The sequence below is a fragment of the Salmo salar genome, chromosome 11 (genome assembly GCF_965601325.2).
Source record: "Salmo salar chromosome 11, fSalSal1, whole genome shotgun sequence".
NCBI lineage: Eukaryota > Metazoa > Chordata > Actinopteri > Salmoniformes > Salmonidae > Salmo > Salmo salar.
The window spans coordinates 79,186,707-79,214,661 of NC_138301.1; the positions used below are offsets into that span (position 1 = coordinate 79,186,707).

The 27,955-nt window shown below is 41.1% G+C and overlaps 1 protein-coding gene across 1 annotated transcript in view; it reads left to right on the forward strand.

Moving 5' to 3' along the window:
- Positions 1-27,189, forward strand: part of LOC106562896 (mitogen-activated protein kinase kinase kinase 1) — an 81,563-nt gene extending 54,374 nt beyond the window's left edge. Inside the window, exons 14-19 of the mRNA XM_082957558.1 lie at positions 3,630-3,782; positions 4,168-4,330; positions 4,908-5,039; positions 5,341-5,483; positions 6,510-6,641; positions 19,040-27,189. Of these exons, the coding sequence (XP_082813684.1) occupies positions 3,630-3,782; positions 4,168-4,330; positions 4,908-5,039; positions 5,341-5,483; positions 6,510-6,641; positions 19,040-19,189 (873 nt within the window). The 3' untranslated portion in view covers positions 19,190-27,189. The remainder of the gene's footprint in view (positions 1-3,629; positions 3,783-4,167; positions 4,331-4,907; positions 5,040-5,340; positions 5,484-6,509; positions 6,642-19,039) is intronic.
- Positions 27,190-27,955: the final 766 nt, after the last annotated feature.

Consider the following 27,955-nt stretch of genomic DNA (forward strand, 5'->3'; position numbering starts at 1 on the left):
AATTTTGGGGCTTCACCATGTTTCATTGAAATGTACAGCTGTGTGTCATCCGCATAGCAGTGAAATTTAACATTATGTTTTCGAATGACATCCCCAAGAGGTAAAATATATTGTGAAAACAATAGTGGTCCTAAAACGGAACCTTAAGGAACACCGAAATTTAAAGCTGATTTGTCAGAGGACAAACCATTCACAGAGACAAACTGATATCTTTCCGACAGATAAGACCTAAACCAGGCCAGAACTTGTCCATGTAGACCAATTTGGGCTTCAAATCTCTCCAAAAGAATGTGGTGATCGATGGTATCAAAAGCAGCACTAAGATCTAGGAGCACGAGGACAGACGCAGAGCCTCGGTCTGACGTCATTAAAAGATCATTTACCACCTTCACAAGTGCAGTCTCAGTGCTATGATGCGGTCTAAAACCAGACTGAGGCATTTCGCATATGTTGTTTGTTTTCAGCGCAACAGCTTTTTAAATTTTTTTTGAGAGGAATGGAAGATTCGATATAGGCCGATAGTTTTTTTATAATTTCTGGGTCAAGATTTGGCTTTTTCAAGAGAGGCTTTATTACTGCCACTTTTAGTGAGTTTGGTACACATCCGGTGGATACTGAGACGTTTATTATGTTCAACATAGGAGAGCCAAGCACAAAAAGCAGCTCTTTCAGTAGTTTAGTTGGAATAGGGTCCAGTATGCAGCTTGAAGGTTTAGAGGCCATGATTATTTTCATCATTGTGTCAAGAGATATAGTACTAAAATACTTTAGTGTCTCCCTTGATCCTAGGTCCTGGCAAGGTTGTGAAGACTCAGGACAACGGAGCTTTGGAGGAATACGCAGATTTAAAGAGGAGTCCGTAATTTGCTTTCTAATGATCATGATCTTTTCCTCAAAGAAGTTCATGAATTCATTACTGCTGAAGTGAGAGCCATCCTCTCTTGAGGAATGCTGCTTTTTAGTTAACTTTGTATCAAAAATAAATTTCGGATTGTTTTTATTTTCCTCAATTAAGTTGGAAAAATAGGATGATCGAGCAGCAGTGAGGGCTCTTCGATAGTGCACGGTACTGTCTTTCCAAGCTAGTTGGAAGACTTCCAGTTTGGTGTGGCGCCATTTCCGTTCCAATTTTCTGGAGCTTGCTTCAGAGCTCGTGTTTTTTCTGTATACCAGGGAGCTAGTTTCTTATGACAAATGTTTTTAGTTTTTAGGGGTGCAACTGCATCTAGGGTATTGCGCAAGGTTAAATTGAGTTCCTCGGTTAGGTGGTTAACTGATCTTTGTCCTCTGACGTCCTTGGGTAGGCAGAGGGAGTCTGGAAGGGCATCAAGGAGTCTTTGGGTTGTCTGAGAATTTATAGCACGACTTTTAATGCTTCTTGGTTGGGGTCTGAGCAGATTATTTATTGCGATTTAGAAACAAAAAAAAATGGTGGTCCGATAGTCCAGGATTATGAGGAAAAACATTAAGATCCACAACATTTATTCCATGGGACAAAACTAGGTCCAGAGTATGACTGTGGCAGTGAGTAGGTCCAGAGACATGTTGGACAAAACCCACTGAGTCGATGATGGCTCCGAAAGCCTTTTGGAGTGGGTCTGTGGACTTTTCCATGTGAATATTAAAGTCACCAAAAATTAGAATATTATCTGCGATGACTACAAGGTCCGATAGGAATTCAGGGAACTCAGTGAGGAACGCTGCATATGGCCCAGGAGGCCTGTAAACAGTAGCTATAAAAAGTGATTGAGTAGGCTGCATAGATTTCATGACTAGAAGCTCAAAAGAGGAAAACGTCGTTGTTGTTTTTTTGGGGGGTAAATTTAAATTTGCTATCGTAAATGTTAGCAACACCTCCGGCTTTGCGGGATGCGCGGGGGATATGGTCACTAGTGTAACCAGGAAGTGAGGCCTCATTTAACACAGTAAATTCATCAGGCTTAAGCCATGTTTCAGTCAGGCCAATCACCTCAAGCTTATGATCAGTGATTAGTTCATTGACTATAACTGCCTTTGAAGTGAGGGATCTAACATTAAGTAGCCCTATTTTGAGATGTGAGGTATCACAATCTCTTTCAATAATGGCAGGGATGGAGGAGGTCTTTATACTAGTGAGATTGCTAAGGTGAACACCGCCATCTTTAATTTTGCCCAACCTAGATCGAGGCACAGACACGGTCTCAATGGGGATAGCTGAGCTGACTACACTGACTGTGCTAGTGGCAGACTCCACTAAACTGGCAGGCTGGCTAACAGCCTGCTGCCTGGCCTGCACCCTATTTCATTGTGGAGCTAGAGGAGTTAGAGCCCTGTCTATGTTCGTAGATAAGATGAGAGCACCCCTCCAGCTAGGATGGAGTCCGTCACTCCTTAACAGGCCAGGCTTGGTCCTGTTTGTGGGTGAGTCCCAAAAAGAGGGCCAATTATCTACAAATTCTATCTTTTGGGAGGGGCAGAAAACAGTTTTCAACCAGCAATTGAGTTGTGAGACTCTGCTGTAGAGCTCATCACTCCCCCTAACTGGGAGGGGGCCAGAGACAATTAATCGATGCCGACAAATCTTTCTAGCTGATTTACACGCTGAAGCTATGTTGCGCTTGGTGACCTCTGACTGTTTCATCCTAACATCGTTGGTGCGACATGGATAACAATATCTCTATACTCTCTACACTCGCCAGTTTTAGCTTTAGCCAGCACCGTCTTTAGATTAGCCTTAACGTCGGTAGCCCTGCCCCCTGGTAAACAGTGTATGATCGCTGGATGATTCGTTTTAAGTCTAATACTGCCGGTAATGGAGTCGCCAATGACTAGGGTTTTCAATTTGTCAGAGCTAATGGTGGGAGGCTTCGGCGTCTCAGACCCCATAACGGGAGGAGCAGAGACCAGAGAAGTCTCGGCCTCCGACTCCGACTCGCTTAATGGGGAGAACCGGTTGAAAGTTTCTGTCGGCTGAATAAGCGACACCGGTTGAGCATTCCTACAGCGTTTCCCTCCAGAAGCCATGAGAAAGTTGTCCGGCTGCGGGGACCGTACGAGGGGGTTTATACTAACGTTACTATCTGTACTTACTGGTGGCACAGACGCTGTTTCATCCTTTCCTACACTGAAATTGCCCTTGCCTAACGATTGCGTCTGAAGCTGGGCTTGCAGCACAGCTATCCTCGCCGTAAGGCGATCGTTCTCCTGTATATTATAAGTACAACGACTGCAATTAGAAGGCATCATGTTAATGTTACTTAGCTTCGGCTGTTTGAAGTCCTGACGAACCATGTCCAGATAAAACCTCCGGGGTGAAAAAGTTGAATGAAAAAAGTTGAGTGAGGGAAAAACTAAAATTATACAGTAATGAAAAAGTAAAAACCGTGAAGTAGTCAGGTAGCAAAATAAGATTGGCAACAAAACGCACAGCAGCACGTAAACAAGTCTGCAAGTTGTGACAATAGGCCTAGGCCACGTTCAGTCGACAGACGTGAAACGTTGCAGATAGAAACGTCATAAATAGAACTGACGTGATTCCTGTCAGAAATGCATGTTTGTTCCACATAATATCTATCATAGTGTTCCACAACATTGTATCCTGCCTTGGTATGGGATGGCATACTGACATGATGTCTTCTATGGTTCCCCAGAACCCAGAGACTCTGCCTGGCCTTACCAAAGCAAAGCAGCCCTACAGGGAGGGCCACGAATGGCTGAAGGGCCAGCAGATTGGCTTGGGGGCCTTCTCCTCCTGCTACCAGGCCCAGGACGTGGGCACTGGCACCCTGCTGGCAGTCAAACAGGTGAGAAGAGGAGACACATACAAGGCAATCAGAGATCCTATCCTAGGGCTGATTATCCTATGATGAATTCCAAACAACCCCTATGTACTCCTGTTGATATGATAGAAATGGATAGGTATAAGCAATATTGTGAAAATTCATCCAAGCCGTTCAGAGGGCAAGGGGGACCTATTACCATATTTTCTATACCGATTCAATTCTTTCAGATTTGCAGGATTGTCTAGAATTAGTAGCTAGGTGTTGTTTCTAGGTGGGGCCTATGGATTCCATTTCAGAGTTGATTCAATTTTAACAAGTGACATCAAACTGAGATGTAGCTCGTAAAGAGAATGTCCAGCTCTTTCATCCCCTAATAACCATGAGTGTGTGTGTCCTCTCCATCTAGGTGACGTATGTGAGGAACACATCGTCGGAGCAGGAGGAGGTGGTGGAGGCTCTGAGGGAGGAGATCCGGATGATTGCCCACCTCAACCACCCCAACATAATCCGCATGATGGGGGCCACCTGCGAGAAGAGCAACTACAACCTGATGGTAGAGTGGATGGCAGGTAAGGGCCTTTGATGATGACAGATCTAACGTTGAAAAAACGTTTCCCGCTTTCATCCTTTGTTCAATTCAAATCAATCCAGTTTGATTTAGCCTCTAGAAAATATAGATTTTTTATTTTTTTTAATCTAATTTGATAGATTATTGTTTCCTGCTTTTTATCTTTGTGACATGATCATTCATTATTTATTTTTTTACTTTTCAAAATGTATAGTATTAATTGAACTTGTATTCCCACGGGGGACCAGTACGGGAAAAAAATTATGAAATGTATGCATTCACTACTGTAAGTCGCTCTGGATAAGAGCGTCTGCTAAATGACTAAAATGTATTACTAATGAGTGAACTACCAAGTTATGGGATGAATATGTATCAGCTGCAATAACTTCATGTAACTAATTAAGAAATGCCAGAAGTTTAACGTCATAGTAGATATTGTAACTTTTGACCCTATCCCTCCTACCATGAAGCATTGTCCTCCCTCCTATAACAATCACACTTGTTGCTCCCTTAGAAATAGAATGATTAGGTTATAGTAATTCTATCTCTATGGTTTATCCTCTCTCTGTTGTGTCCAGGTGGGAGTGTGTCCCATCTCCTGAACAAGTACGGGGCCTTCAAGGAGGCTGTGATCATCAACTACACGGAGCAGCTGCTCCGAGGCCTGGCCTACCTCCATGAGAATCAGATCATCCACAGAGACATCAAAGGTGAGTACACACACACACACACACACAAACACAAACACAAACACAAAAACAAACAAACAACCACCAGCACACAGGAAATCCCTGCTGAAATTGTGCTGCCTGTCACAGAGCTGAAGGAGGGGGGATGGCAAGCCCCTATGTGCTTGACCCAGGACAGAAACAAACTCATTTATGTGTTCCACATTTTAGCTTTTGACTGTGGGGGCTTACTATAATAAGGGCTTGGGATTTTTACTGGTCAGGACATCCTATCTCTTCAATAACTACCCTTCCCCCACTCCACTCTCTCTCTCTCCCCCAGGTGCCAACCTGCTGATTGACAGCACAGGTCAGAGGCTACGTATAGCCGACTTCGGGGCTGCTGCCAGACTGGCCTCTAAGGGCACTGGAGCAGGGGAGTTCCAAGGCCAACTCCTGGGAACCATCGCCTTCATGGCCCCCGAGGTAAACATGGATGAGAGAGAGAGACTAAATCTGTGTCAGAATTAGCACTCTCTTCCCGGCATTTATAGTACACTACTTTTAACCAGAGCCACAGAGCATTTCAAACACACACACTGTGTACAAGTGATGGCTGGCATGAAGCTTGTGAGCATAAAGCTAGAAAATTCTGCCACTTAAACGAATGCCCTAAGATCAAAACCTCTCAATCCTCTGTATCCTGTTTGTGGAGAGGATCTGAAAGAGAAAGAAGAAACAGTGGCAGAAGCAGTAGCCTTCTGTGGGGGCTGTTTTTTTGAAGAGGTCCCTGAGGATGCTGATAATGAACTGGGCTGCTGTGCTGTGATAGGCATTTCACAGCTGAACTCCCTCCTAATTTAACAAGGTTTTGGGAGCCACAGTAGTAACAAGGCATTAAAGGTCCGGACTCCATTGTGGGGGCCCTCTCTCAAAAGGGATTATCATTTTCTTTCATTTGGGATTTACTGAGAAATCTAAATTCACTTTAATTCAGTTCCCCAGCGGACACGTGATTATGAATGGCCTGCATAATGGCGGCTGTGTTTCGCCGCGGAAAAAAATATTTGTCAGAAGCCATTGACATTTAAATATCCTACCCCAAACATAAGAAAGCAAGATTTGGCCTCAGAATTAATTGAAGCCATAGTCGTGATAAAGAATGAAGAAAGAGGGCAACTAAATACAGACCCAACAAAACATGATGGGAGGCTCCGTGATAAATTTAACTCGTTGGCCGAGTCACATCCTTTGGTTTGACATTATGTGTCCATCCACCAAAAATAAGTCTGTTGTGTAACTATGCCACTCCTCAACAACACCCAGTCAAGTGCTGTAAAATAATGGCTTGCCATTTCGGTCCATTCTGCCACTATTTGCACATTAAATACTATGAATGGAGTAGAGTTAAGTGTGAGTGTTTAGTGGGTGCGTGCATTAAATGCTTAAATTCAATAAACGTAATGTATTTGTCCATATGTTGATACATTCAGTGTATGGTTGACTCTGTAGGTGCTACGTGGACAGCAGTACGGCCGGAGCTGTGATGTGTGGAGTGTGGGCTGTGCCATCATTGAGATGTCGTGTGCCAAGCCCCCCTGGAACGCTGAAAAACACTCCAACCATCTGGCCCTCATATTCAAGGTACCGTCAATACAAGTAGTGTGGTCCTGTATGGCTCAGTTGGTAGAGCATGGCGCTTGAAATGTTAGGATTGTGGGTTTGATTCCTGGGGCCACCCAATGTGAAAAATGTGTGCACGCATGACTACAAGTCTCTTTGAATAAAAGTGTCTGCTAAAGGGCATATATTATTATTATTATTATTATAATTAAAGCCACAAAGTTAGGATTTTAAGGAAACCATGTCCAGTCACTTAGATATGTGATCAATTTGTCTTCAGGACCAGAAATATCCTATAGCTAGACATTTTATTGTTGGTCTTTAGCATTATCATTGAATATGCGACCCACAAAAAACTGCACAATCAGTGTTTTCCCCAACTAGATGGAGTTGGCACTCTCTGCTTGTAAGGCTTGAACTGAAAGAATTCACACGATATACTGCCACAACATTACTTTATATTGATTGATGTACACACATATAGCTGAAAAAGTACACATATAGCTGTAAAGACTCACGTATGGTTGTAAAAGACATACAGTACTCTAGTGACTTCAGAAAGCATTCATACCCCTTGAATTGTTCCAATTTTTTTTGTGTTACAGCCTGAATTCAAAATGTATTAAATATTTTTTTCTTCTTCTCACCAATACCCCATAATGACAAAGTGAAAACATGTTTTTAAAAATGTTTGCTAATTGTTTGAAAATAATGAAATACAGAAAAATCTATATATTATATTCTATATTCAGACACCTAAGTCAATACTTCATAGAAGCACCTTCGGCAGCGATTACAACTGTCTCTAAGTATTCAATCTCTGTCAAATTGGTTGTTTATCATTGCTAGACAACAACTTAGCCACTCAGGAACACTCACTGTCTTCTTGCTAAGCAACTCCAGTGTAGATTTGGCCTTGTGTTTTAGGTTATTCTCTTGCTGAAAAGTTCATTCATCTCCCAGTGTCTGATGGAAAGCAGACATGTTTTCCTCTAGGATTTTGCCTGTGCTTAGCTCCATTCCATTTATTTTTTATCCTGAAAAACTCCCCAGTCCTTAAGAGTTACAAGCATACCCATAACTATACTTGAAAATATGGGGCGTGGTACTCAGTAATGTGTTGTATTGGATTTGCCCCAAACATAACAGTTTGTATTCAGGACAAAACGTGAATTCCTTTGCCACATTTTTTGTAGTATTACTTTAGTGCCTTGTTGCAAACAGCATGTTTTGGAATATTTTTTTATTCTGTATAGGTTTCCTTCCTTTTCACTTTGTCTATTAGGTTAGTATTGTGGAGTAACTGCAATGTTGTTGATCCATCCTCAGTTTTCTTCTATCACAGCCATTTAACTCTGTAGCTGTTTTAAAGTCACCATTGGCCTCTTTCCGGCAACTGAGTTAGGAAGGACGCCTGTATCTTTGTAGTGACTGGGTGTATTGATACACCATCCAAAGTATAATTAACTTCACCATGCTCAAAGAGATATTCAATGTCTGCTTTTTTTCCTTTAACCCATCTACCGATAGGTGCCCTTATTTGCGAGGTTTTGGAATACCTCCCTGATTTCTGTGGTTGAATCTGTGTTTTAAAATGTACTGCTTGACTGAGACCGTACAGATAAATGTTAAGGTCATTTCGAAAAACATAATTCCACATAATTCCATTTTCAGGCAGAATTTTATGAGATTGGAGAACACATTGTAAGTGATTTTAGATCATTCCTCTATGCAGAATCTTTCCAGATCCTTGATATCCTTCGTCTGCGCTGATGGACTGCCCGGCAGGTAGCCTAGTGGTTAGAGCATTGGGCCAGTATCTGAAAGGTTGCTGGATTGAATCCCTGAGCTGACAAGGTAAAAATCTGTTTTTCTGCCACTGAACAAGGCAGTTAACCCACTGTTCCCTGCCGCCGAAGACGTAGATGTCGATTATGGCAGCCCCCCGCACCTCTCTGATTCAGAGGGGTTGGGTTAAATGTGGAAGACACATTTCAGTTGAATCCATTCAGTTGTACCACTGACTAGGTATCCCCCTTTCTTCAATTCAAACCACAGGTTTTCAATAACTAGGTTTCCATCCAACCTAAAGTACATCCAACCTAAAGTACATTGCGGATAAAACATGTCATGACAAGCTTGATGGGATCAGCAATTTTGACAGTAAACTTTACACATATTGACACAAAAAAATACGCTAGAAAAGGTGGGATATTTTTATGCGAGAAATAAAAACGCTTTTATGCGCAAATATTGATATAACAACCATCATATTGAAGTAAATTCGACCCACACAGTGATATTGTCTGGTCCTCCCACTATGACTTTGGAAAGCATGCAGTTTATTAGTCTGCAGATTAAATAAATTATGATGAACTTCACAGGGTAATGAGCTTCACACTCCTTTCCAATAAATATCTTATTCTGGTGACATGATGATCGATGCTTGGCTGTCCATAATAATCTCATCATGTACAGTTGAAGTTGGAAGTTTACATACACCTTAGCCAAATACATTTAAACTCAGTTTTTCACATTTCCTGATATTTAATCCTAGTAAAAATCCTCTGTCTTAGGTCAATTAGGATCACCACTTTATTTTAAGAATGTGAAATGTCGAGAGAATGTAATAGTAGAGGGAATTATTTATTTCAGATTTTATTTCTTTCATCACATTCCCAGTGGGTCAGAAGTTTCAAACACTCAATTAGTATTTCGTAGCATTGCCTTTAAATTGTTTAACTTGGGTCAAATATGTTGGGTTGCCTTCCACAAGCTTCCCACAATAAGTTGGGTGAATTTTGGCCCATTCCTCCTGACAGAGCTGGTGAACTGAGTCAGGTTTGTAGGCCTCCTTGCGCGCACACGCTCTTTCAGTTCTGCCCACAAATTTTCTATAGGATTGAGATCAGGGCTTTGTGATGGCCACTCCAATACCTTCACTTTGTTGTCCTTAAGCCATTTTGCCACAACTTTGGAAGTATGCTTGGGGTCATTTTCCATTTGGAAGACCCATTTCAAACCAAGCTTTAACTTCCTGACTGATGTCTTGAGATGTTACTTCAAGATATCCACATCATTTTCCTACCTCATGATGCCATCTATTTTGTGAAGTGCACCAGTCCCTCCTGCAGCAACGCACCCAAACAACATGATGCTGCCACCCCTGTGCTTCACTATTGGGATGGTGGTCTTCGGCTTGCAAGCCTCACCCTTTTCCCTCCAAACATAACAATGGTCATTATGGCCAAACAGTTCAATTTTTGTTTCATCAGACCAGAAGACATTTCTCCAAAATTACGATTTTTGTCCCCATGTGTAGTTGCAAACCATAGTCTGGCATTTTTATGGCGGTTTTGGAGCAGTGGCTTCTTCCTTGCTGAGCGGCCTTTCAGGTTATGTCGATATAGGACATGTTTTACTGTGGATATAGATACTTTTGTATCTGTTTCCTCCAGAATCTTCACAAGGTCCTTTTTACTGTTGTTCTGGGATTGATTTGCACTCTTCGCACCAAAGTACGTTCATCTCTAGGAGACAGAACACGTCTCCTTCCTGAGCGGTATGATGGCTGCGTGGTCCCATGATGTTTATACTTGCGTACTTTTGTTTGTACAGATGAACGTGGTACCTTCAGGCGTTTGGAAATTGCTTCCAAGGATGAATCAGACTTGTAGAGGTCTACAATAATATTTCTGAGGTCTTGGCTTTGGCACTTAAACTGATCAGATGACATGAAAATAGAACACTTTGTGGTGGATTTTGGGTCGAAAGAAAGATGCAAAAGCAGATAAGAACCCCATACCTTCTGTAAAACAGGGTGGTGGATCTTTGATGTTATGGGGCTATTTTGCTTCTTCTGGTCCTGGAGCCCTTGTTAAGGTCAACAACATCATGAACTTTGCCCTGTACCAGGACATTTTACCCAACAACCTAGTTGCCTCTGCCAGGAAGGAGGCTGACACTCTGCAAGTGGATCTTCCAGCAAGACAGTAACCCCAAGCACACATCAAAATCCATTAAGAAATGGTTAATTGACCACAAAATCAATATTTCAGTCTCCCTCTGGACTTGAACCCCATTGAAAACCTGTGGTTTGAATTGAAGAGGGCAGTCCATAAGCGCAGATAAAGGATATCAAGAATCTGGAAAGATTTTGTATGGAGGAATGGTCTAAGATCCCTCCCAATCCTCAGTGCCGTTCTCCTCGCAAGGTGAGTTATTGAAAGGTATTCAAAACAGGGTTATCAATAATTTTGATCCCTAGCTTTTTGAGAAAAAATAATATTACTATTAAACTAAATATTTTTCTCTGAGCAATTATATTAGTATAAAATAATATAATTTCCCCACTTTTTGGATCATACAATATAGCTCAGTATTTCCAATTCAAAGTTTTATTGTTTTCTTGTTTTTCAATCAAGCAACAAAACACATTCCACATTCACAGATGTGGCAGACATACAGTGCCTTGCGAAAGTATTCGGCCCCCTTGAACTTTTCGACCTTTTGCCACATTTCAGGCTTCAAACATAAAGATATAAAACTGTAATTTTTTGTGAAGAATCAACAACAAGTGGGACACAATTATGAAGTGGAACGAAATTTATTGGATATTTCAAACTTTTTTAACAAATAAAAAACTGAAAAATTGGCCGTGCAAAATTATTCATACTGCTGCATTTGTCTGGTTGCAAAGATCCCAAGGTATTGAAACCCCTGTGTCTTCCATTGGAACGGACAGTGTCTTCAGGAGCAGTATATTGAACTCTTCATAGAGCTGTTGAGTGTAAGATTGAGAGGGCAAACAGTGGATTTGTTAAAATGTATCTTATATCCTGACAACTTGCCGTACTGAGAAATTGTGTCTAAAATGGAAGGGAGGGATTTCTCAGGGTTGGATATGTAGAGCAAGACGTCATCCGCGTAGAGCGAAATCCTGTGCTGCAGGCCGCTTGCAGAAACACCCATAATACTTGGATTGCTCCTTATCAACTCTGCCAAAGGCTCCGCCCCCAACAAGTAGAGCAGTGGGGACAGCGAGCATCCTTGTCTTGTGCCATGTCCCAAAGGGAATCTGTCAGAGTTCAGTCCGTTAATAGTCACCATGGCATTTGGATGAGAGTATAGGGACTTAATCCATTTAATAAAGTTTGGGCCCATATTGAACTTTTCTAAGACTGAGAACAGAAAGCTCCACTCCATCCTGTCGAACTCCTTCTCAGCATCCAGTGAAGCCAGCAGGACAGGGGTCTTCTGTGCGTTTACTTGATCAATAATATCAAAAATACGGCAATGTTATCAGAAGAGTACCTGTCTCTAATAAATCCAGTTTGGTCCGCTTTTATTATTTTGGGAATAAGAGTATTTAGTCTTTTGGCGAGCAATTTGGTAATTATTTTGCAGTGGAAATCCAACAAGCTTATGGGCCGGAAGGGCAAGCAGGATAGAGGGTCCTTGTCTTTTTTGAGCAACACTGTAATTAGGGCTGTTTACATTGAGTCTGAGAGAGCTCGGTTTTTGGAAAAATCAGCCAGCATTGGCATGAAAATAGGGCTAAACTGGTGCTAAAAAACTTTGCAGAACTCTCTGGGAAATCCGTCTGGGCCTGGTGACTTTTTAGGTGGCATGGAGGTAATTGCCTCCAGGACCTCCTCAGGAGTGAAGGTGGAGTTGAGATCTTCTTGGGTCGGTCTCTGATAGTTTTGGTAGCAAGATTCCCTCTAGGAAGGAATGGAGTTCTGCATCAGTATGTTTTCTCTCAGAAGTATATAGTTTGCTCTAAAAATCATGAAAAGTTAAATTGATCTTATTTGGATCATATGTGTGAAGTGAAGGATAAAGCCGATATTGTAGGGGTTTTTAACAAGCACTTCATATCTGCTGATTCAGATTTTGATAATGGTGGGGCCCAGGCCTCTAATGTAAGCTCTATTACAGTAAACTATGATATAGGCCCTCATGTGAACCATTTAACTTTGATCCCGTTTCTTATACTGAGGTCTATAAATCACTAAAGGCAATAGACACTAAAAAGTCTTCAGGTCCAGACAACCTGGACCCCTACCTTTTAAAGATAGCAGCTGGTATTATTACTGAACCTGTGGCTCACAATTTCAACTTGAGTCTCTTGACCAATTCCATACCCAGCATTTGGAAATCAGCTTACATCCTCCCACTGCTAAAGGGTGGAGATCCCTCAGATGCTAATAACTATCGTCCTCTCTCTAACTCCCTATCCTGTCCAAGGTCTATGAATCCCTAGTGAACTCACAGTTAAAAAAAACTTCTTCAATGAAAATAACATACTGGGCGGGGTTCAGTCTGGCTTTAGATCGGGGCACAGCACCACAACTGCAGCTATGGCAGTGGGAAAAGACATCAGAAATGCACTTGATATAAAAAGCAACATTGTGCTGCTCTGTTTGTGGATTTATCTCAGTGAAGGGGCAGTAAATTGGTTTAGGAACTACCTTTCTGACAGAACACAATACGTATATACTGACAATCACAAGTCTAGCTTTCTTGAGATTAATAGAGGTGTGCCCCAGTGTTCCATTTTAGCTCCTGTGTTGTTCTCAATTTGTATTAATGATTTGAGAAATGGGATGCAACCAGCAAAGCTACATCTATATGCAGATGATGCAGTTATATATTCATGTGCTCCTTCTCTGGTTCCGGCTGTTGAAGAGCTCCAGACTGCTTTTCAGTCACTGCAGGCCTCCCTTTATGGTCTCAAACTGGTCTTGAATATACAAAAAACTAAATTCATGACCTTTACCAGAGCTAGAACTCTGCCAGAGAACGTTAGCATTGTCACATCTGGTGGCTTATCCATTGAAAAAGTGTCATCCTACAAATACCTAGGTATTTGGTTGGATGACAAGTTGTCCTTTAAAGTTCATGTGGATAATCTTGTGACAAAGCTTAAATTGAAATTGGGTTTTTCTTTTCATAATAAGGCTTGCTTCCCGCTTATGGCTAGAAAGAAGCTTGTTCAGGTCACTTTTCTCTCTGTAATTGATTATAGTGACTTGTTGTATATGCATGCAACCTCCTCCGTCTTACAGAGACTGGACTCTGTTTATCATGCAGCCTTGCGCTTTATTACAAATGCCAAGTCACTCGCCCACCATTGCACATTGTACCAAATGGTAGGTTGGACCTCATTTTTTATGCACAGAAAGATAGATTTGTATGTGTTCATCTACAAAGGCCTTTTGGGTAAACTCGCTCTTTACCTCTGTAGTCTGGTCTCCTTCACCACCAGCAGTTACCATACCTGGTCTGCTAGGTGGTTGCTACTTAAAGTCCCCAGGACATTCACAGTATTAGGCAAGACTGCCTTCTCTGCTTGCTCACCAGATGCATAGAATAATCTACAATCCATGCTTCATCTAGATGTTAGTGCCACTGAATTAATTTAAAATATTGATGGGAGACTCTGTTACGGAGGAGTGTAAATGCTTTTTTAGGCTGGATCATGTTGTATATTTAATTCTGTAATGTATTGATTGTTGCTGCCTTCTTGGCCAGGTCTCCGTTGAAAAAGAGACTCTGGGTCTCAATGGGCTTTTCCTGGTTAAATAAAGGTTAAACAAATAAATAAATAAAATGTGACCTCGTCATCTGCTGTTCGGATGGCCATGATTGTACGCACTGACTGCTCTTTTTTTTAATTGGTAAGCAAGCAATCTACTAGGCCTATTGCTATACTCATGGTATTTCTGTTTAGTAAAGAAAACATATTTTTTTATCTCCCGAGTATAGTCCAAGTTCAGTTTGGCTTTGGCTGCTTTAAGTTGACTCCAGGAGGCTCTGTCTGGGGATTATTTATGTACTTTTTTCACATCGTTCCAGCTCCCTCTCAAGATCTAACCTGTGTGCTTCCATTGCTTTTTTATTAGAGGGAGCATATGCAATTATATGACCTCTTAGTGTGGCTTTGGCAGCGTCCCACATTGTGGCCGGAGAAACAGGAGTCTTTGTTGTCTTGTGTGTAGTTGTCTATTCTTGTACTAACCAATGTATGGAACGCTTCGTTTGATAACATGGAGGTGTTGAATTTCTAGCTCTTTGACCTCAGGATATTTTTGCAGAGGTCTAAGCGGAGGTGGACAAAGGCGTGATCTGAAAGTGCTATGGGTCCGATTTGTACACGTGGCAGAATTTATGAAAATCTCTGGGATAAAAATGTCATCTACAGTTGAAGTCGGAAGTTTACATACACCTTAGACAAATACATTTAAAACTATTAAAAATCCCTGTCTTAGGTCAGTTAGGATCACCATTTTATTTTAAGAATGTGAAATGTCAGAATAATAGTTGAGAGAATTATTTATTTCAGCTTTTCTTTCTTTCATCACATTCCAAGTGGGTCAGAAGTTTACATACCTCAATTAGTATTTGGTAGTGTTGCCTTCAAATTGTTTAACTTAGGTCAAACATTTCGGGAGGCCTTCCACAAGCTTCTCACAACAAGTTGGGTGAATTTTGGCCCATTCCTCCTGACAGAGCTGGTGTAACTGTGTCAGGTTTGTAGGCCTCCTTGCTCGCACATGCTTTTTCAGTTCTGCCCACAAATATTTTATAGGATTGAGGTCAGGGCTTTGTGATGGCCACTCCAATACCTTCACTTTGTTGTCCTTAAGCCATTTTGCCACAACTTTGGAAGTATGCTTGGGGTCATTGTCCATTTGGGAAGATCCATTTGCGACCAAGCTTTAACTTCCTGACTGATGACTTGAGATGTTGCTTCAATATATCCACATAATTTTCCTCCTTCATGATGCCATCTATTTTGTGAAGTGCACCAGTCCCTCCTGCAGCAACGCACCCCCACAACATGATGCTGCCACCGCCGTGCTTCACTAATGGGATGGTGTTCTTCGGCTTGCAAGTGTTTTCCTCCAAACATAATGATGGTCATTATAGCCAAACAGTTCTATTTTTACTCCATCAGACCAGGTGACATTTCTCCAAAAGTACTATCTTTGTCCCCATGTGCAGTTGAAAACCGTAGTCTGGCATTTTTAGGGCGGTTTTGGAGCAGTGGCTTCTTCCTTGCTGAGCGGCCTTTCAGGTTATGTTGGTGTAGAACTCGTTTTACTGTGGATATAGATACTTTTGTACCTGTTTCCTCCAGCATCTTCACAAGGTCCTTTGCTGTTGTTCTGGGATTGATTTGTACTTTTCGCACCAAAGTACATTCATCTCTAGGAGATAGAACACGTCTCCTTCCTGAGTGGTATGATGGCTGCATGGTCCCATGGTGTTTATACATGCGTACTATTGTTTGTACAGATGAACGTGATACCTTCAGACATTTGGAAATTGCTCCCAAGAATAAACCAGACTTGTGGAGGTCTACAATTTATTTTCTGAGGTCTTGGCTGATTTCCTTTGATTTTCCCATGATTTCAAGCAAAGAGGCACTGAGTTTGAAGGTAGGCCTTGAAATACATCCACAGGTACACCTCCAATTGACTCAAATGATGTCAATTAGCCTATCAGAAGCTTCTAAATCCTAAAGAATTTTCCAAGCTGTTTAAAGGGACAGTCAGCTTAGTGTATGTAAACTGGAATTGTGACACACTGTATACAATTGTTGGAAAAATTGCTTGTGTCATGCACAAAGTAGATGTCCTAACCAACTTGCCAAACCTATAGTTTGTAGACAAGAAATGTGTGGAGTGGTTGAAAAACTAGTTTTAATGATTCCAACCTAAGTGTATGTAAACTTCCGACTTCAACTGTATACAATAGTAGGTGTTATGGACATTAGAGTAGTATTTATAGTCCATAGATGAGCTATTAGTCTCTCTCCAGATATCTATTTTACCTTCATTTAACTAGGCAAGTCAGTTAAGAACAAATTCTTATTTAGAATGACGTCCTAGGAACAGTGGGTTAACTGCCTTGTTCAGGGGCAGTTCGACAGATTTTTACCTTGTCAGCTCAGGGATTCGATCTTGCAACCTTTCCATTACTAGTCCAACGCTCTAACCACTAGGCTACCTGCCGCCCTATCAGTCCCATCTCTTTAGTAAGAGAGTTCAACATCTTTGCAGATTTAGGGTTTGTGGTGGGGACTTGAGATGATTTGTCCAGGGTTGGGTTGAGGGTACAATTAAAATCTCCAGCCAGCACTCCAAAGGAAACACAATGCTCATTGAACAGGGTTATCATTTTCGACATGAAAGCAGGAGTATCTGTGTTAGGGGCGTATATGTTTAAGATAGTAACTGATTGCCCATACAGTGACTCAGTTATCAGAATAAATCTCCCCCCGGATCAGATATGTTTTTGTCATTTATGAATGGAACATGCTTATGGATAAGAATGGCTGTACCTCTACTGTTTGATTTGAAAGACGAGAAATACACCTGTCCCACCCAAGCTCTGCGGAGTTTAGCATGTTCGGCATCACAGAGGTGCGTCTCTTGTAATAGTGTGATGTTTGCTTTTTCCTTTTTTAGAGCACATAGTATCTTTTTCCGTTTTATTGCATGACCTAGACCATGGCAGTTCCATGTCAGTAGATTTAAGGTACTAGTCAATGTCATCAAGCAGTAATCAAACTCTAGTGCTCGTCATCTCTGGGTATAGGTGGATAATAGTCACAGCTGCGATCACATAAAATAAATGGTGTACATAAAAGACCAATCTCTGAACACCCCAGCCGAGTTCCCAAACAACTCGATATATCCCGTTGGATCTATTAACCCCACGCTCAGTCTCAATTCTGTGTACCGAAAAACGGGAACAGTTTTGGACCAAATAAAACAGAAATGATGGAGCAAATCCTTAAGATGGATCTTTAGGATAAGTTGTTTGCTTTTATTAAAACAAAGTATCAACAGGATAAGGCCATAGGCATAAAATTGACACATTGAGCCTCTCGTTACGTCTGTAAATGTGTCATAATCCACAGGCTATAAATGGTGGAGGCCTATGTAAATAATAATGAAAAAGGGTAAAAATAAAGTAGGATAAAAGTTTAGTAGGCCTAGGTTAGGCTATAGGGCCTATCCCTCTCTCAGCTAAAAGAAAATAAATACAAATTAGACGGCTATAATGACATTTAGCGTGGCGGGTGGGTCATTGTATGGCGGCTATATGTTGTCTTACCTCCTTTAGTAATAACAGTAATCACTATTAATCATTGGTCCATTTCTCAGTGGCCAGCATTGTCCTTCAAAAAACTTTTTGCCTCTTCGGGAGTTTTGAAGTGTCACAGGGCTCCTTGGTGAAGAATCCTGAGCTTGTTTTGGTATTTGAATCCCCTAAAGATGCCTCGGTTAATGGAGTATTTCTTCACCTCGTCAAACTCTCTGCGCTTTTGCCGTATTCCAGCGGACGGGTCTTGGTGTAAGGTGAGTTTGGCATTACCCACTGTAATGGTGTTGATTTTCGCCGCCTGTAGGACTCGTTCCTTGTTGGTGAATCTCAGGAATCGTATGATGATTGGGCACGGTGGTTGTCTGGCTGCTGGTGGGGGCCTCAGTGCTCGGTGAGCTCTCTCCAGTTCTATGGGCCTGTCGGTGGACAGGTGGAGCCACTCGGGAAGTTTGTCTTGCAGGTAGCGGATCAGTGGCATGTTTCCCTCTTCTTTTTTGGCCAGGTTTAATAGAACACAGTTATTCCTTCGCCCCCTATTTTCCAGGTCCTCTGTTTTCTCTTCCAGATGCTCTATTTTCTTTTTAGCAGATGCTGTTGTTTCCATGGCGTCTGCCAGTGACTTTTCCATGGATAGGATTCGCCCCTCTGCTTCATCCAGGCGCCCCGCGTTGATGGTTATCTTGTTGTGGATGTTAGGCAAAGCATTTTCCAGGGTTGTCACCTTGCCCCCATCACACTGAGCTGAGATAATTGTGATCTAATTTGATGTTGAGTTCTGTACGTTGGGATCTTAGCTCAGAAAGGATGTCTTCAACAGAGTGCGAGATTGGCAGTTGTTGGCCCTCACATGGGGACGGTTCCTCTTGCTCCTGACTAATGGCACTATCTTTTTCTGAAGCTAGCTGTTTCTTCAAGGCTTTTTCCGCGGCTATTGGTCGAGTCCGGGTAAAAATGTCACCTGTAATGTCGCCTTTTGTAGCCACCATGACTTTTTGACTAAAGCTAATGGAGTTTTAATTTGAAGTGGAGGTCAGATTAAGAATTGTAAACTACTTGTGCGGAGCTCTTAGTTCATGCTGCCATCTCGTTCAAGGGTCACATGATCCCCTATAGCTCAGTATTTCAATTATTTATTTTTGCTCATCTTTATCGAGGGTGTCAATAATTTCGGACCCCACTGTATATATAGCTGAAAAAGCACCCTATTGGCCTTCCTCTTTCATCCAAAGACCTTGTGGGTGATTGGGTTTCTACAGTATCATAACTTCACCCTCACCTCCTCTCTCCCTCTCCCCCAGATTGCGAGTGCCACCTGTGCACCCTCCATCCCTCCCCAGCTGACCGCGGGCCTGAGGGATGTCACCCTGTGCTGCCTGGAGCTGCAGCCCACGGACCGCCCCCCCTCCAGGGAACTCCTCAAGCACCCCATCTTCCGTCTCAACTGGTAGTCCCCAACATCCTCCCCCAGTCCCCTACCCTCCCTATCCCAAAGCGTCCGCACGGAAATACTACTGAAGGCCGAGCCAAGCCTGCTTTCTCTCCTCCTTTAAACGCTGCCAATCAGAATAACCTCCCTAACCGCTACCATTACCACCTTCCTTGCACCCCAGACCTTTCCCAGTCATGAGTGGAGGGCCTGGAATGGACAGTAGTATCTGGGCTCTCCTCTCTCCCTCCCTTCTACTGTGGCCTCAAACTGCTGTATCTTAGCACAAAATGCAAAAAGCAAGTCGCAAAATTTCTCCTACGAAAATGGTGCATTCTTAGTCAGAGGGCCATGTTGGTATACTGTAGTCTGTATTGCTCTTCAAGGCTTTGTTCTGTTAATGAAATGGCTCCTTAAAACCTCTTGGGGATAGAATCCCACTGACGGGATTGCTAGCATGGCGGGAAATTCAAAACAGCAAAATTCTAATAATTTCAATTTCTCAAACAATCAACTATTTTACACCATTTAAAAGATAAACATCTCCTTAATCGAACCACATTGTCCGATTTCAAAGAGGCTTTACGGCGAAAGCATAAAGTTAGATTATGTTAGGCGAGTACATAGCCAAAAAAGTACACACATCCATTTTCAATTCAAGGACAGGCGTCACCAAAAGCAGAAAACCAGCTAAAATTATGCTCTAACCTTTGACAATCTTCATCAGATGACACTCCTAGGACATTATGTTAGACAATACATGCATTTTTTGTTCTATCAAGTTCATATGTATATCCAAAAACAGCATTTTACATCGGCGCGTGTCGTTGAGAAAATGTGTCTCCCCCAAAACTGCCAGTGAATTTACAAAATACACTCATTATAAAACGTGGTTAAAGTATTAAACTGTTATTCAAAGAATTATAGATTAACATCTCCTGAATGCAACCGCATTGACAGATTTCAAAATATCTTTACTGGGAAAGCACATTTTGCAATAATCTGAGTACTCTGCTCAGAAAAATAAACTACGCAATACAGATAGCCGCCATGTTGGAATCATCTAAAATCATAAATAACATTAGAAATATTCCCTTACCTTTAATAATCTTCATCAGAAGGCACTTCCAGGGATCCCAGGTCCACAACAAATGTTGTTTTTTTTCGATGAAGTTCATAATTTATGTCCAAATAACTCCATGTTGTTCCGTGTTGTTAGCGCGTTCGGTAGGCTACTCAAAATGTAGAAAAGTCAAAAAAAAATCTATTTACGTTCGTTCAAACATGTCAAACGTTGTTTAGCATCAATCTTTAGGGCCATTTTAACGTGAAACATCAGTAATATTTCAACCGGACCTTTCCTGTGTCTTGAAAAACGTTTTGAAAAAGGTCTCAACCCACATGAATGCGCATGAACGCGCAATAATGAAGTGACGACATGCCAGGGACATCAACTTCCCTTCCTTCTCATCCGGTCTCTGTTCATCATAGACACTTCAAACAACTTTATAAAGACTGTTGACATCTAGTGGAAGCCATAGGAAGTGCAAAATGAATCCTTTGTCACTGTGTGTTTTATTGGCAATGACTTGAAAATAGTACAGCCACAAGATTTTCATTTCCTGCTTGTATTTTTTCTCAGGTTCTGTTATACTTAGAGACACCATTCAAACAGTTTTAGAAACTTCAGTGTTTTCTATCCAAATCCAAATAATCCAAATAGTATGCATATTCTATTTTCTGGGCCAGAGTAGTAACCTGTTTAAATTGGGTACGTTTTTCATCCGGCCGTGAAAATACTGCCCCCTAGCCCCTAGTCATTTTGCAGTGCCGCAAAGGTTTTCAAGAAGTTATTCCCATTTTAACTCGTGAGTCAAAAATAAGGCCTTAGAACCGCAAACGGAAGACGATGGAGTATAGATGTTTTTTATCACTTATGTTGTATCGTCTGGTCATAAGTCTTTTTAGATGTGTAGAAGAAAGGCATAATGAAGCGGTTTAATCGGTTGATTTTGTGCGTTTCTACAAAGATGCCTTTAAAATGTGCATTTTACTGTTGGGCCATCAAGCTTAGTCGAATAATCATGAAGATCACTTAAGTGTTTCAGGGATTGGTGACATATCTAACAGAAACTTTGCTAGTTTGGCAAGCTTAACACTGAATGTGAACGCTTATGATGCCGGTATTTGTCTAAAATGTTTTTTTGTTTTTAAGACATGAAAAGACATCAAGGGTTTTTCTTTATTTTTACTATTTTCTACATTGTAGAATAATAGTGAAGACATCAAAACTATGAAATGACACGTATGGAATCAAGTAGGAACCAAAAAAGTGTTAAACAAATCAAAATATATTTTATATTTGAGATTCTTCAAATAGCCACCCTTTGCCTTGATGTCAGCTTTGCACACTCTTGGCATTCTCTCAACCAACTTCATGAGGTTGTCACCTGGAATGCATTTCAATTAACAGGTGTGCCTTCTTAAAAGTTAATTTGTGGAATTTCTTACCTTCTTAATGTGTTTGAGCCAATCAGTTGTGTTGTGACAAGGTAGGGGTGGTATACAGAAGATAGCCCTATTTGGTAAAAGACTAAATCCATATTATGGCAAGAACAGCTCAAATAAGCAAAGAAAAGCAACAGTCCATCATTACTTTAAGACATGAAAGTCAGTCAAGCCGGAAAATGTCAAGCACCATCATGAAACCGGCTCTCATGAGGACCACCACAGGAAAGGAAGACCCAGAGTTAACTCTGCTGCAGAGGATAAGTTCATTAGAGTTATCAGCCTCATCTCAACATCAGCTGTTCAGAGGAGACTGTGTGAATCAGGCCTTCATGGTCGAACTGCTGCAAAGAAACCATTACTAAAGAACACCAATAACAAGAAGAGACACGAGCAATGAACATTAGACCAGTGGAAATCTGTCAAAATCTGAGATTTTTGGTTCCAACCGCCTTGTCTTTGTGTGACGCAGAGTAGGTGAGCGGATGATCTCCACATGTGTGGTTCCCACCGTGAAGCATGGAGGAGGAGGTGTGATGGTGTGGGGGTGCTTTGCCCGGTGACACTGTCAGTGATTTATTTTGAATTTAAGACACACTTAACCAGCATGGCTACCACAGCATTCTGCAGTGATACGCCATCCCATCTGGTTTGCGCTTAGTGGGACTATAATTTGTTTTTCAACAGAACAATGACCCAACACACCTCCAGGCTGTGCAAGGGCTATTTAACCAAGAAGGAGAGTGAGGTAGTGCTGCAACCCAATTGAGAGGGTTTGAGAAGAGTTGGACCCTGGAGTGAAGGAAAAGCAGCCAACAAGGGCTCAGCATATGTGGGAACTCCTTCAAAACTCTTGGAAAAGCATTCCAGGTGAAGCTGGTTGAGAGAATGCCAAGAGTGTGCAAAGCTGTCATCAAGACGAAGGTTGGCTACTTTGAAGAATCTGAAATATAAAATATATTTTGATTTGTTTAACCTCTCTAGGGGGTGTGGGACGCTACCGTCCCACCTGGCCAACATCCAGTAAAATTGCAGAGCGACAAATTCAAAAACAGAAATACACATTATAAAAATTCATAAAACATACAAGTGTTATACATCGGTTTAAAGATGAACTTCTTGTTAATCCAACCACGGTGTCAGATTTCAAAAAGGCTTTACGGCGAAAGCATACCATGCGATTATCTGAGAACAGCGCCCAGCAGACAAATCATTACAAACAGTTACCAGTCAAGTAGAGGAGTTACACAAGTCAGAAATAGTGATAAAATGAATCTCTTACCTCTGATGATCTTCATATGGTTGCACTCACAAGACTCCCATTTACTCAATAAATGTTTGTTTTGTTCGATAAAGTCCCTCTTTATATCCAAAAACCTTAGTTTTGTTCGTGCGTTTTGTTCAGTAATCCACAGGCTCAAAGGCAGTCACAACGGACAGACGAAAAATCTGAAAAGTATCAATAAAGTTCGTAGAAACATGTCAAACGATGTTTATAATCAATCCTCAGGTTGTTTTTAGTCATAATAATCAATAACATTTCAACTGGACAATAGCTTCGTCAATATAAAAGGAAAACAAGAATCGCGTGCTCTCCGTCAGACACATGAAAAACCTCTGGGACAAAGCAGTGTCCACTCATTCAAAGTGGTCTTACTCCCTCATTTTTCAGAATACAAGCCTGAAACAATTTCTAAAGACTGTTGACATCTAGTGGAAGCCATAGGAAGTGCAATTTGAGTCCTAAGTTAATGGATACTGTAATGGCATTCAATAGAAAACTACAAAAATAAAGAAAATTCCACTTCCTGGATGGATTTTTCTCAGGTTTCCGCTTGCCATACCAGTTCTGCTATACTCACAGACATTATTTTAACAGTTTTGGAAACTTTAGAGTGTTTTCAATCCAAATCTACCAATTATATGCATATCCTAGCTGCTGGGCCTGAGTAGCAGGCTTTGGGCACGCTTTTCATACGGAGGTGAAAATAGTGCCCCCTAACCTGGTGAAGTTAATGCTTTTTTGGTTACTACATATGTGTTATTTCATAGTTTTCATGTCTTTACTATTATTCTACAATGTAGAAAATAGTAAAAATGAAGAAAAACCCTTGAATTGACCAGGTGAATCCAGGTGAAAGCTATGATCCATCATTGATGTCACTTGTTTAATTCACTTCAATCAGTGTAGGTGAAGAGTAGGAGACAGGTTAAATAAGGTGCTCCTAATGTTTGGTATGCTCAGTGTATAATATATATATATATATATATATATATACACTGCTCAAAAAAATTAAGGGAACACTTAAACAACACAATGTAACTCAAAGTCAATCGCACTTCTGTGAAATCAAACTGTCCACTTAGGAAGCAACACTGATTGACAATACATTTCACATGCTGTTGTGCAAATGGAATAGACAACAGGTGGAAATTATAGGCAATTCGCAAGACACCCCCAATAAAGGAGTGGTTCTGCAGGTGGGGACCACAGACCACTTCTCAGTTCCTATGCTTCCTGGCTGATGTTTTGGTCACTTTTGAATGCTGGCGGTGCTTTCACTCTAGTGGTAGCATGAGACGGAGTCTACAACCCACACAAGTGGCTCAGGTAGTGCAGCTCATCCAGGATGGCACATCAATGTGAGCTGTGGCAAGAAGGTTTGCTGTGTCTGTCAGCGTAGTGTCCAGAGCATGGAGGCGCTTCCAGGAGACAGGCCAGTACATCAGGGGACGTGGAGGAGGCCGTAGGAGGGCAACAACCCAGCAGCAGGACCGCTACCTCCGCCTTTGTGCAAGGAGGAGCAGGAGAAGCACTGCCAGAGCCCTGCAAAATGACCTCCAGCAGGCCACAAATGTGCATGTGTCTGCTCAAACGGTCAGAAACAGACTCCATGAGGGTGGTATGAGGGCCCGACGTCCACAGGTGGGGGTTGTGCTTACAGCCCAACACCGTGCAGGACGTTTGGCATTTGCCAGAGAACACCAAGATTGGCAAATTCGCCACTGGCGCCCTGTGCTCTTCACAGATGAAAGCAGGTTCACACTGAGCACGTGATAGACGTGACAGAGTCTGGAGACGCCGTGGAGAATGTTCTGCTGCCTGCAACATCCTCCAGCATGACCGGTTTGGCGGTGGGTCAGTCATGGTGTGGGGTGGCATTTCTTTGGGGGGCCGCACAGCCCTCCATGTGCTTGCCAGAGGTAGCCTGACTGCCATTAGGTACCGAGATGAGATCCTCAGACCCCTTGTGAGACCATATGCTGGTGCGGTTGGCCCTGGGTTCCTCCTAATGCAAGACAATGCTAGACCTCATGTGGCTGGAGTGTGTCAGCAGTTCCTGCAAGAGGAAGGCATTGATGCTATGGACTGGCCCGCCATTCCCCAGACCTGAATCCAATTGAGCACATCTGGGACATCATGTCTCACTCCATCCACCAACGCCACGTTGCACCACAGACTGTCCAGGAGTTGGCGGATGCTTTAGTCCAGGTCTGGGAGGAGATCCCTCAGGAGACCATCCGCCACCTCATCAGGAGCATGCCCAGGTGTTGTAGGGAGGTCATACAGGCACGTGGAGGCCACACACACTACTGAGCCTCATTTTGACTTGTTTTAAGGACATTACATCAAAGTTGGATCAGCCTGTAGTGTGGTTTTCCACTTTAATTTTGAGTGTGACTCCAAATCCAGACCTCCATGGGTTGATAAATTGGATTTCCATTGATTATTTTTGTGTGATTTTGTTGTCAGCACATTCAACTATGTAAAGAAAAAAGTATTTAATAAGATTATTTATTTCATTCAGATCTAGGATGTGTTGTTTAAGTGTTCCCTTTATTTTTTTGAGCAGTATGTATATATATATATAAACGGATATGTTTCTTAGCTTTTTGGATGTTATTCTCTCTTCAAAACTATCCTTACAACTTGAGACATCTGCTGAGTATGGAGGTAAGGTCTCCCAACAACGTTTTGATGTCGGGCCACGGCGTTAAAAGAAAACCCCTCGTCGGCCTCTTAAAACTTTCACTGTTACGATTGAGCTGTGTGCGTCACGCATATTTTTGTATTTGTTTATAATTTAATGAACCTTCAAAACCTCTATTTTCAATATTAATCTACCATTCTTTTGGTGCTATTCCTTTGTAGAATGTCACACAACAATTCAGTTTATTTTTGATCTGGGAACTATTTGTTTTTTTAATATGTTATAAAATCCGTGTATATCTGAGGTTTTCTCAGACTTGTATTTTCCATGGGGGTTTTCCTATTTGATGAATATAAATGCTGTTCAATGTAGTTTTTTTGAGTCAAGTGATATTTTTTAACTCAAGCTAGACTTTTTAGCTTGTAAACTTTTTTCTCTTTTTTTTATTGGAGTTCTTTCTCAAGCAGGATCCTAAATTGTGTTACTTGTATGAACTATAACTCTTCAAGTGTTGTTGTTCTCGTTGTAATCAGTTAAGAAAGTAAAATGATGATAATTAAGATGAAGAAAGTTTAAAAAATTTTTTATTGGAAATATGCATTTAATTGCTATTTTTATATTTGAATCTCTAGTTTAAAGGGTTCAAGAGTTCGAATCCCTTAATGGCAATGGTTTGAGACAGTTTCAAAAATACTGTTTTTTTGTTGCATAAAATTGTATATATTTAATACTAATCATATTTCTTTATGTGGAGTATAAGCTGATCAAGCTTAAAGACTTAAATGTAAATAAATGTGAAGTTTGGTAGTTAAAATTACTGTACTTGACTGTATTTTTATACCACACTATTTTCCATAAATATTAGTTTTTGTTCCTGCTTCTGGTTATTTTTCTTATCTTACCTTTCAATGTATTTTTACAAACTTTAAAGTTATGCACTCATGTCTTTTTTATACACTCGAAGAAATTACTTCAATTTGTCATGTCTATAATTCTGACCAATCTCTCAATGCCTTCTGAATCCTCCTCTTATCCACCTGTGTCTCAGTCAGCTTTCTAGTCTTTATGCATTTTATTTTCTTATTTTATGCTGATGTGATGTAATCTTATGTCCTTTTTTGGATCTGAGCTGGACTGAAATGTGTGTGAAATTGTATGCTGTTTCCTATGCCACTTGGTGGTACCTTTTTATTTGTAAAGAATGTCTATTGCTCTTTTATTCCAGTCTCCACTACCTCATGTGTCCTATAGAGTCTCTTCTACCAAAGTTCACTTTCTAAATATATATATAAATATACAGTATATTATTTTTTTATTGACGATTGTGTTTTTTGGTTTTTCTTTTAAAAGAATTCCAGGGCTAGGGGCTAACTTATATTAGCAAATTTTTCTTGCAAGAATCTCATGAAATCTCTGGGTTATGATTTTTTTTTTAATTAAGCTATATCCTGTAAGTTACAATATATCAAGATATTTTAATTATTAAAATCTTTACCCTATTCGAAGCATTTTATATCATAAATTGGAAGTTATTTTGGTGTTTGTCTTTATAGTAAATAAACAACACATTTGGGGAAAAGTTTCTTGTTCCTCCTGTCGTTTTGCCAATGTACCATGTGTTACATTTATCAATACAGACAAGTATTATTCACTTTAATATGAATTACTGAAGCAGGCAGGGCCCGGAGTCTGGGTGTGGGAATCCCTGCATACACATTTATTCTCCCTCAATTCTGTTTTCCTGCTTCTGCTCCTATCCTGTCATAAAAATAATACAAATACAAAAGGTGTTAGGAATGTGGTTCTCTTTAAGCAAAACAAAAACATACTTCAGACAGAGTCCTTTTCAGTCAAACCTGCTCAACTGAGTTTCCGAGATGAGGTGGGGAAAGATGCACATACAGTAACTACAGTGCATTTGGAAAGTATTATAAGGCACTGCATTTCACTACAGACCCTGGTTAGATTCCAGGCTGTATCACAACCGGCTGTGATTGAGAGTCCCATAGGGTGGCGCACAATTGGCCCAGTGTCTTTAGGGTTTGGCCGGTGTAGGCCGTCATTGTAAATAAGAATTTGTTCTTAACTGACTTGCCTAGTTAAATAAAGGTTAAATAAAAACATTTAAGTATTCAGACCCTTCACTTTTTCCATATTTTGTCACATTTTACCTTATTCTAAAATTTATGAAATTATAGATTTTTTTTCTCATCAATCTACACACAATACCCCATAAAGTGACAAAGTGAAAACAGGTTGTTTTTGTTGGCTTTGGGACAAGTCTCTGAAAATCACTGTGTGGCCCAGCTAGCACTCGGACTTGAACCCGATCAAACATCTCTGGAGAA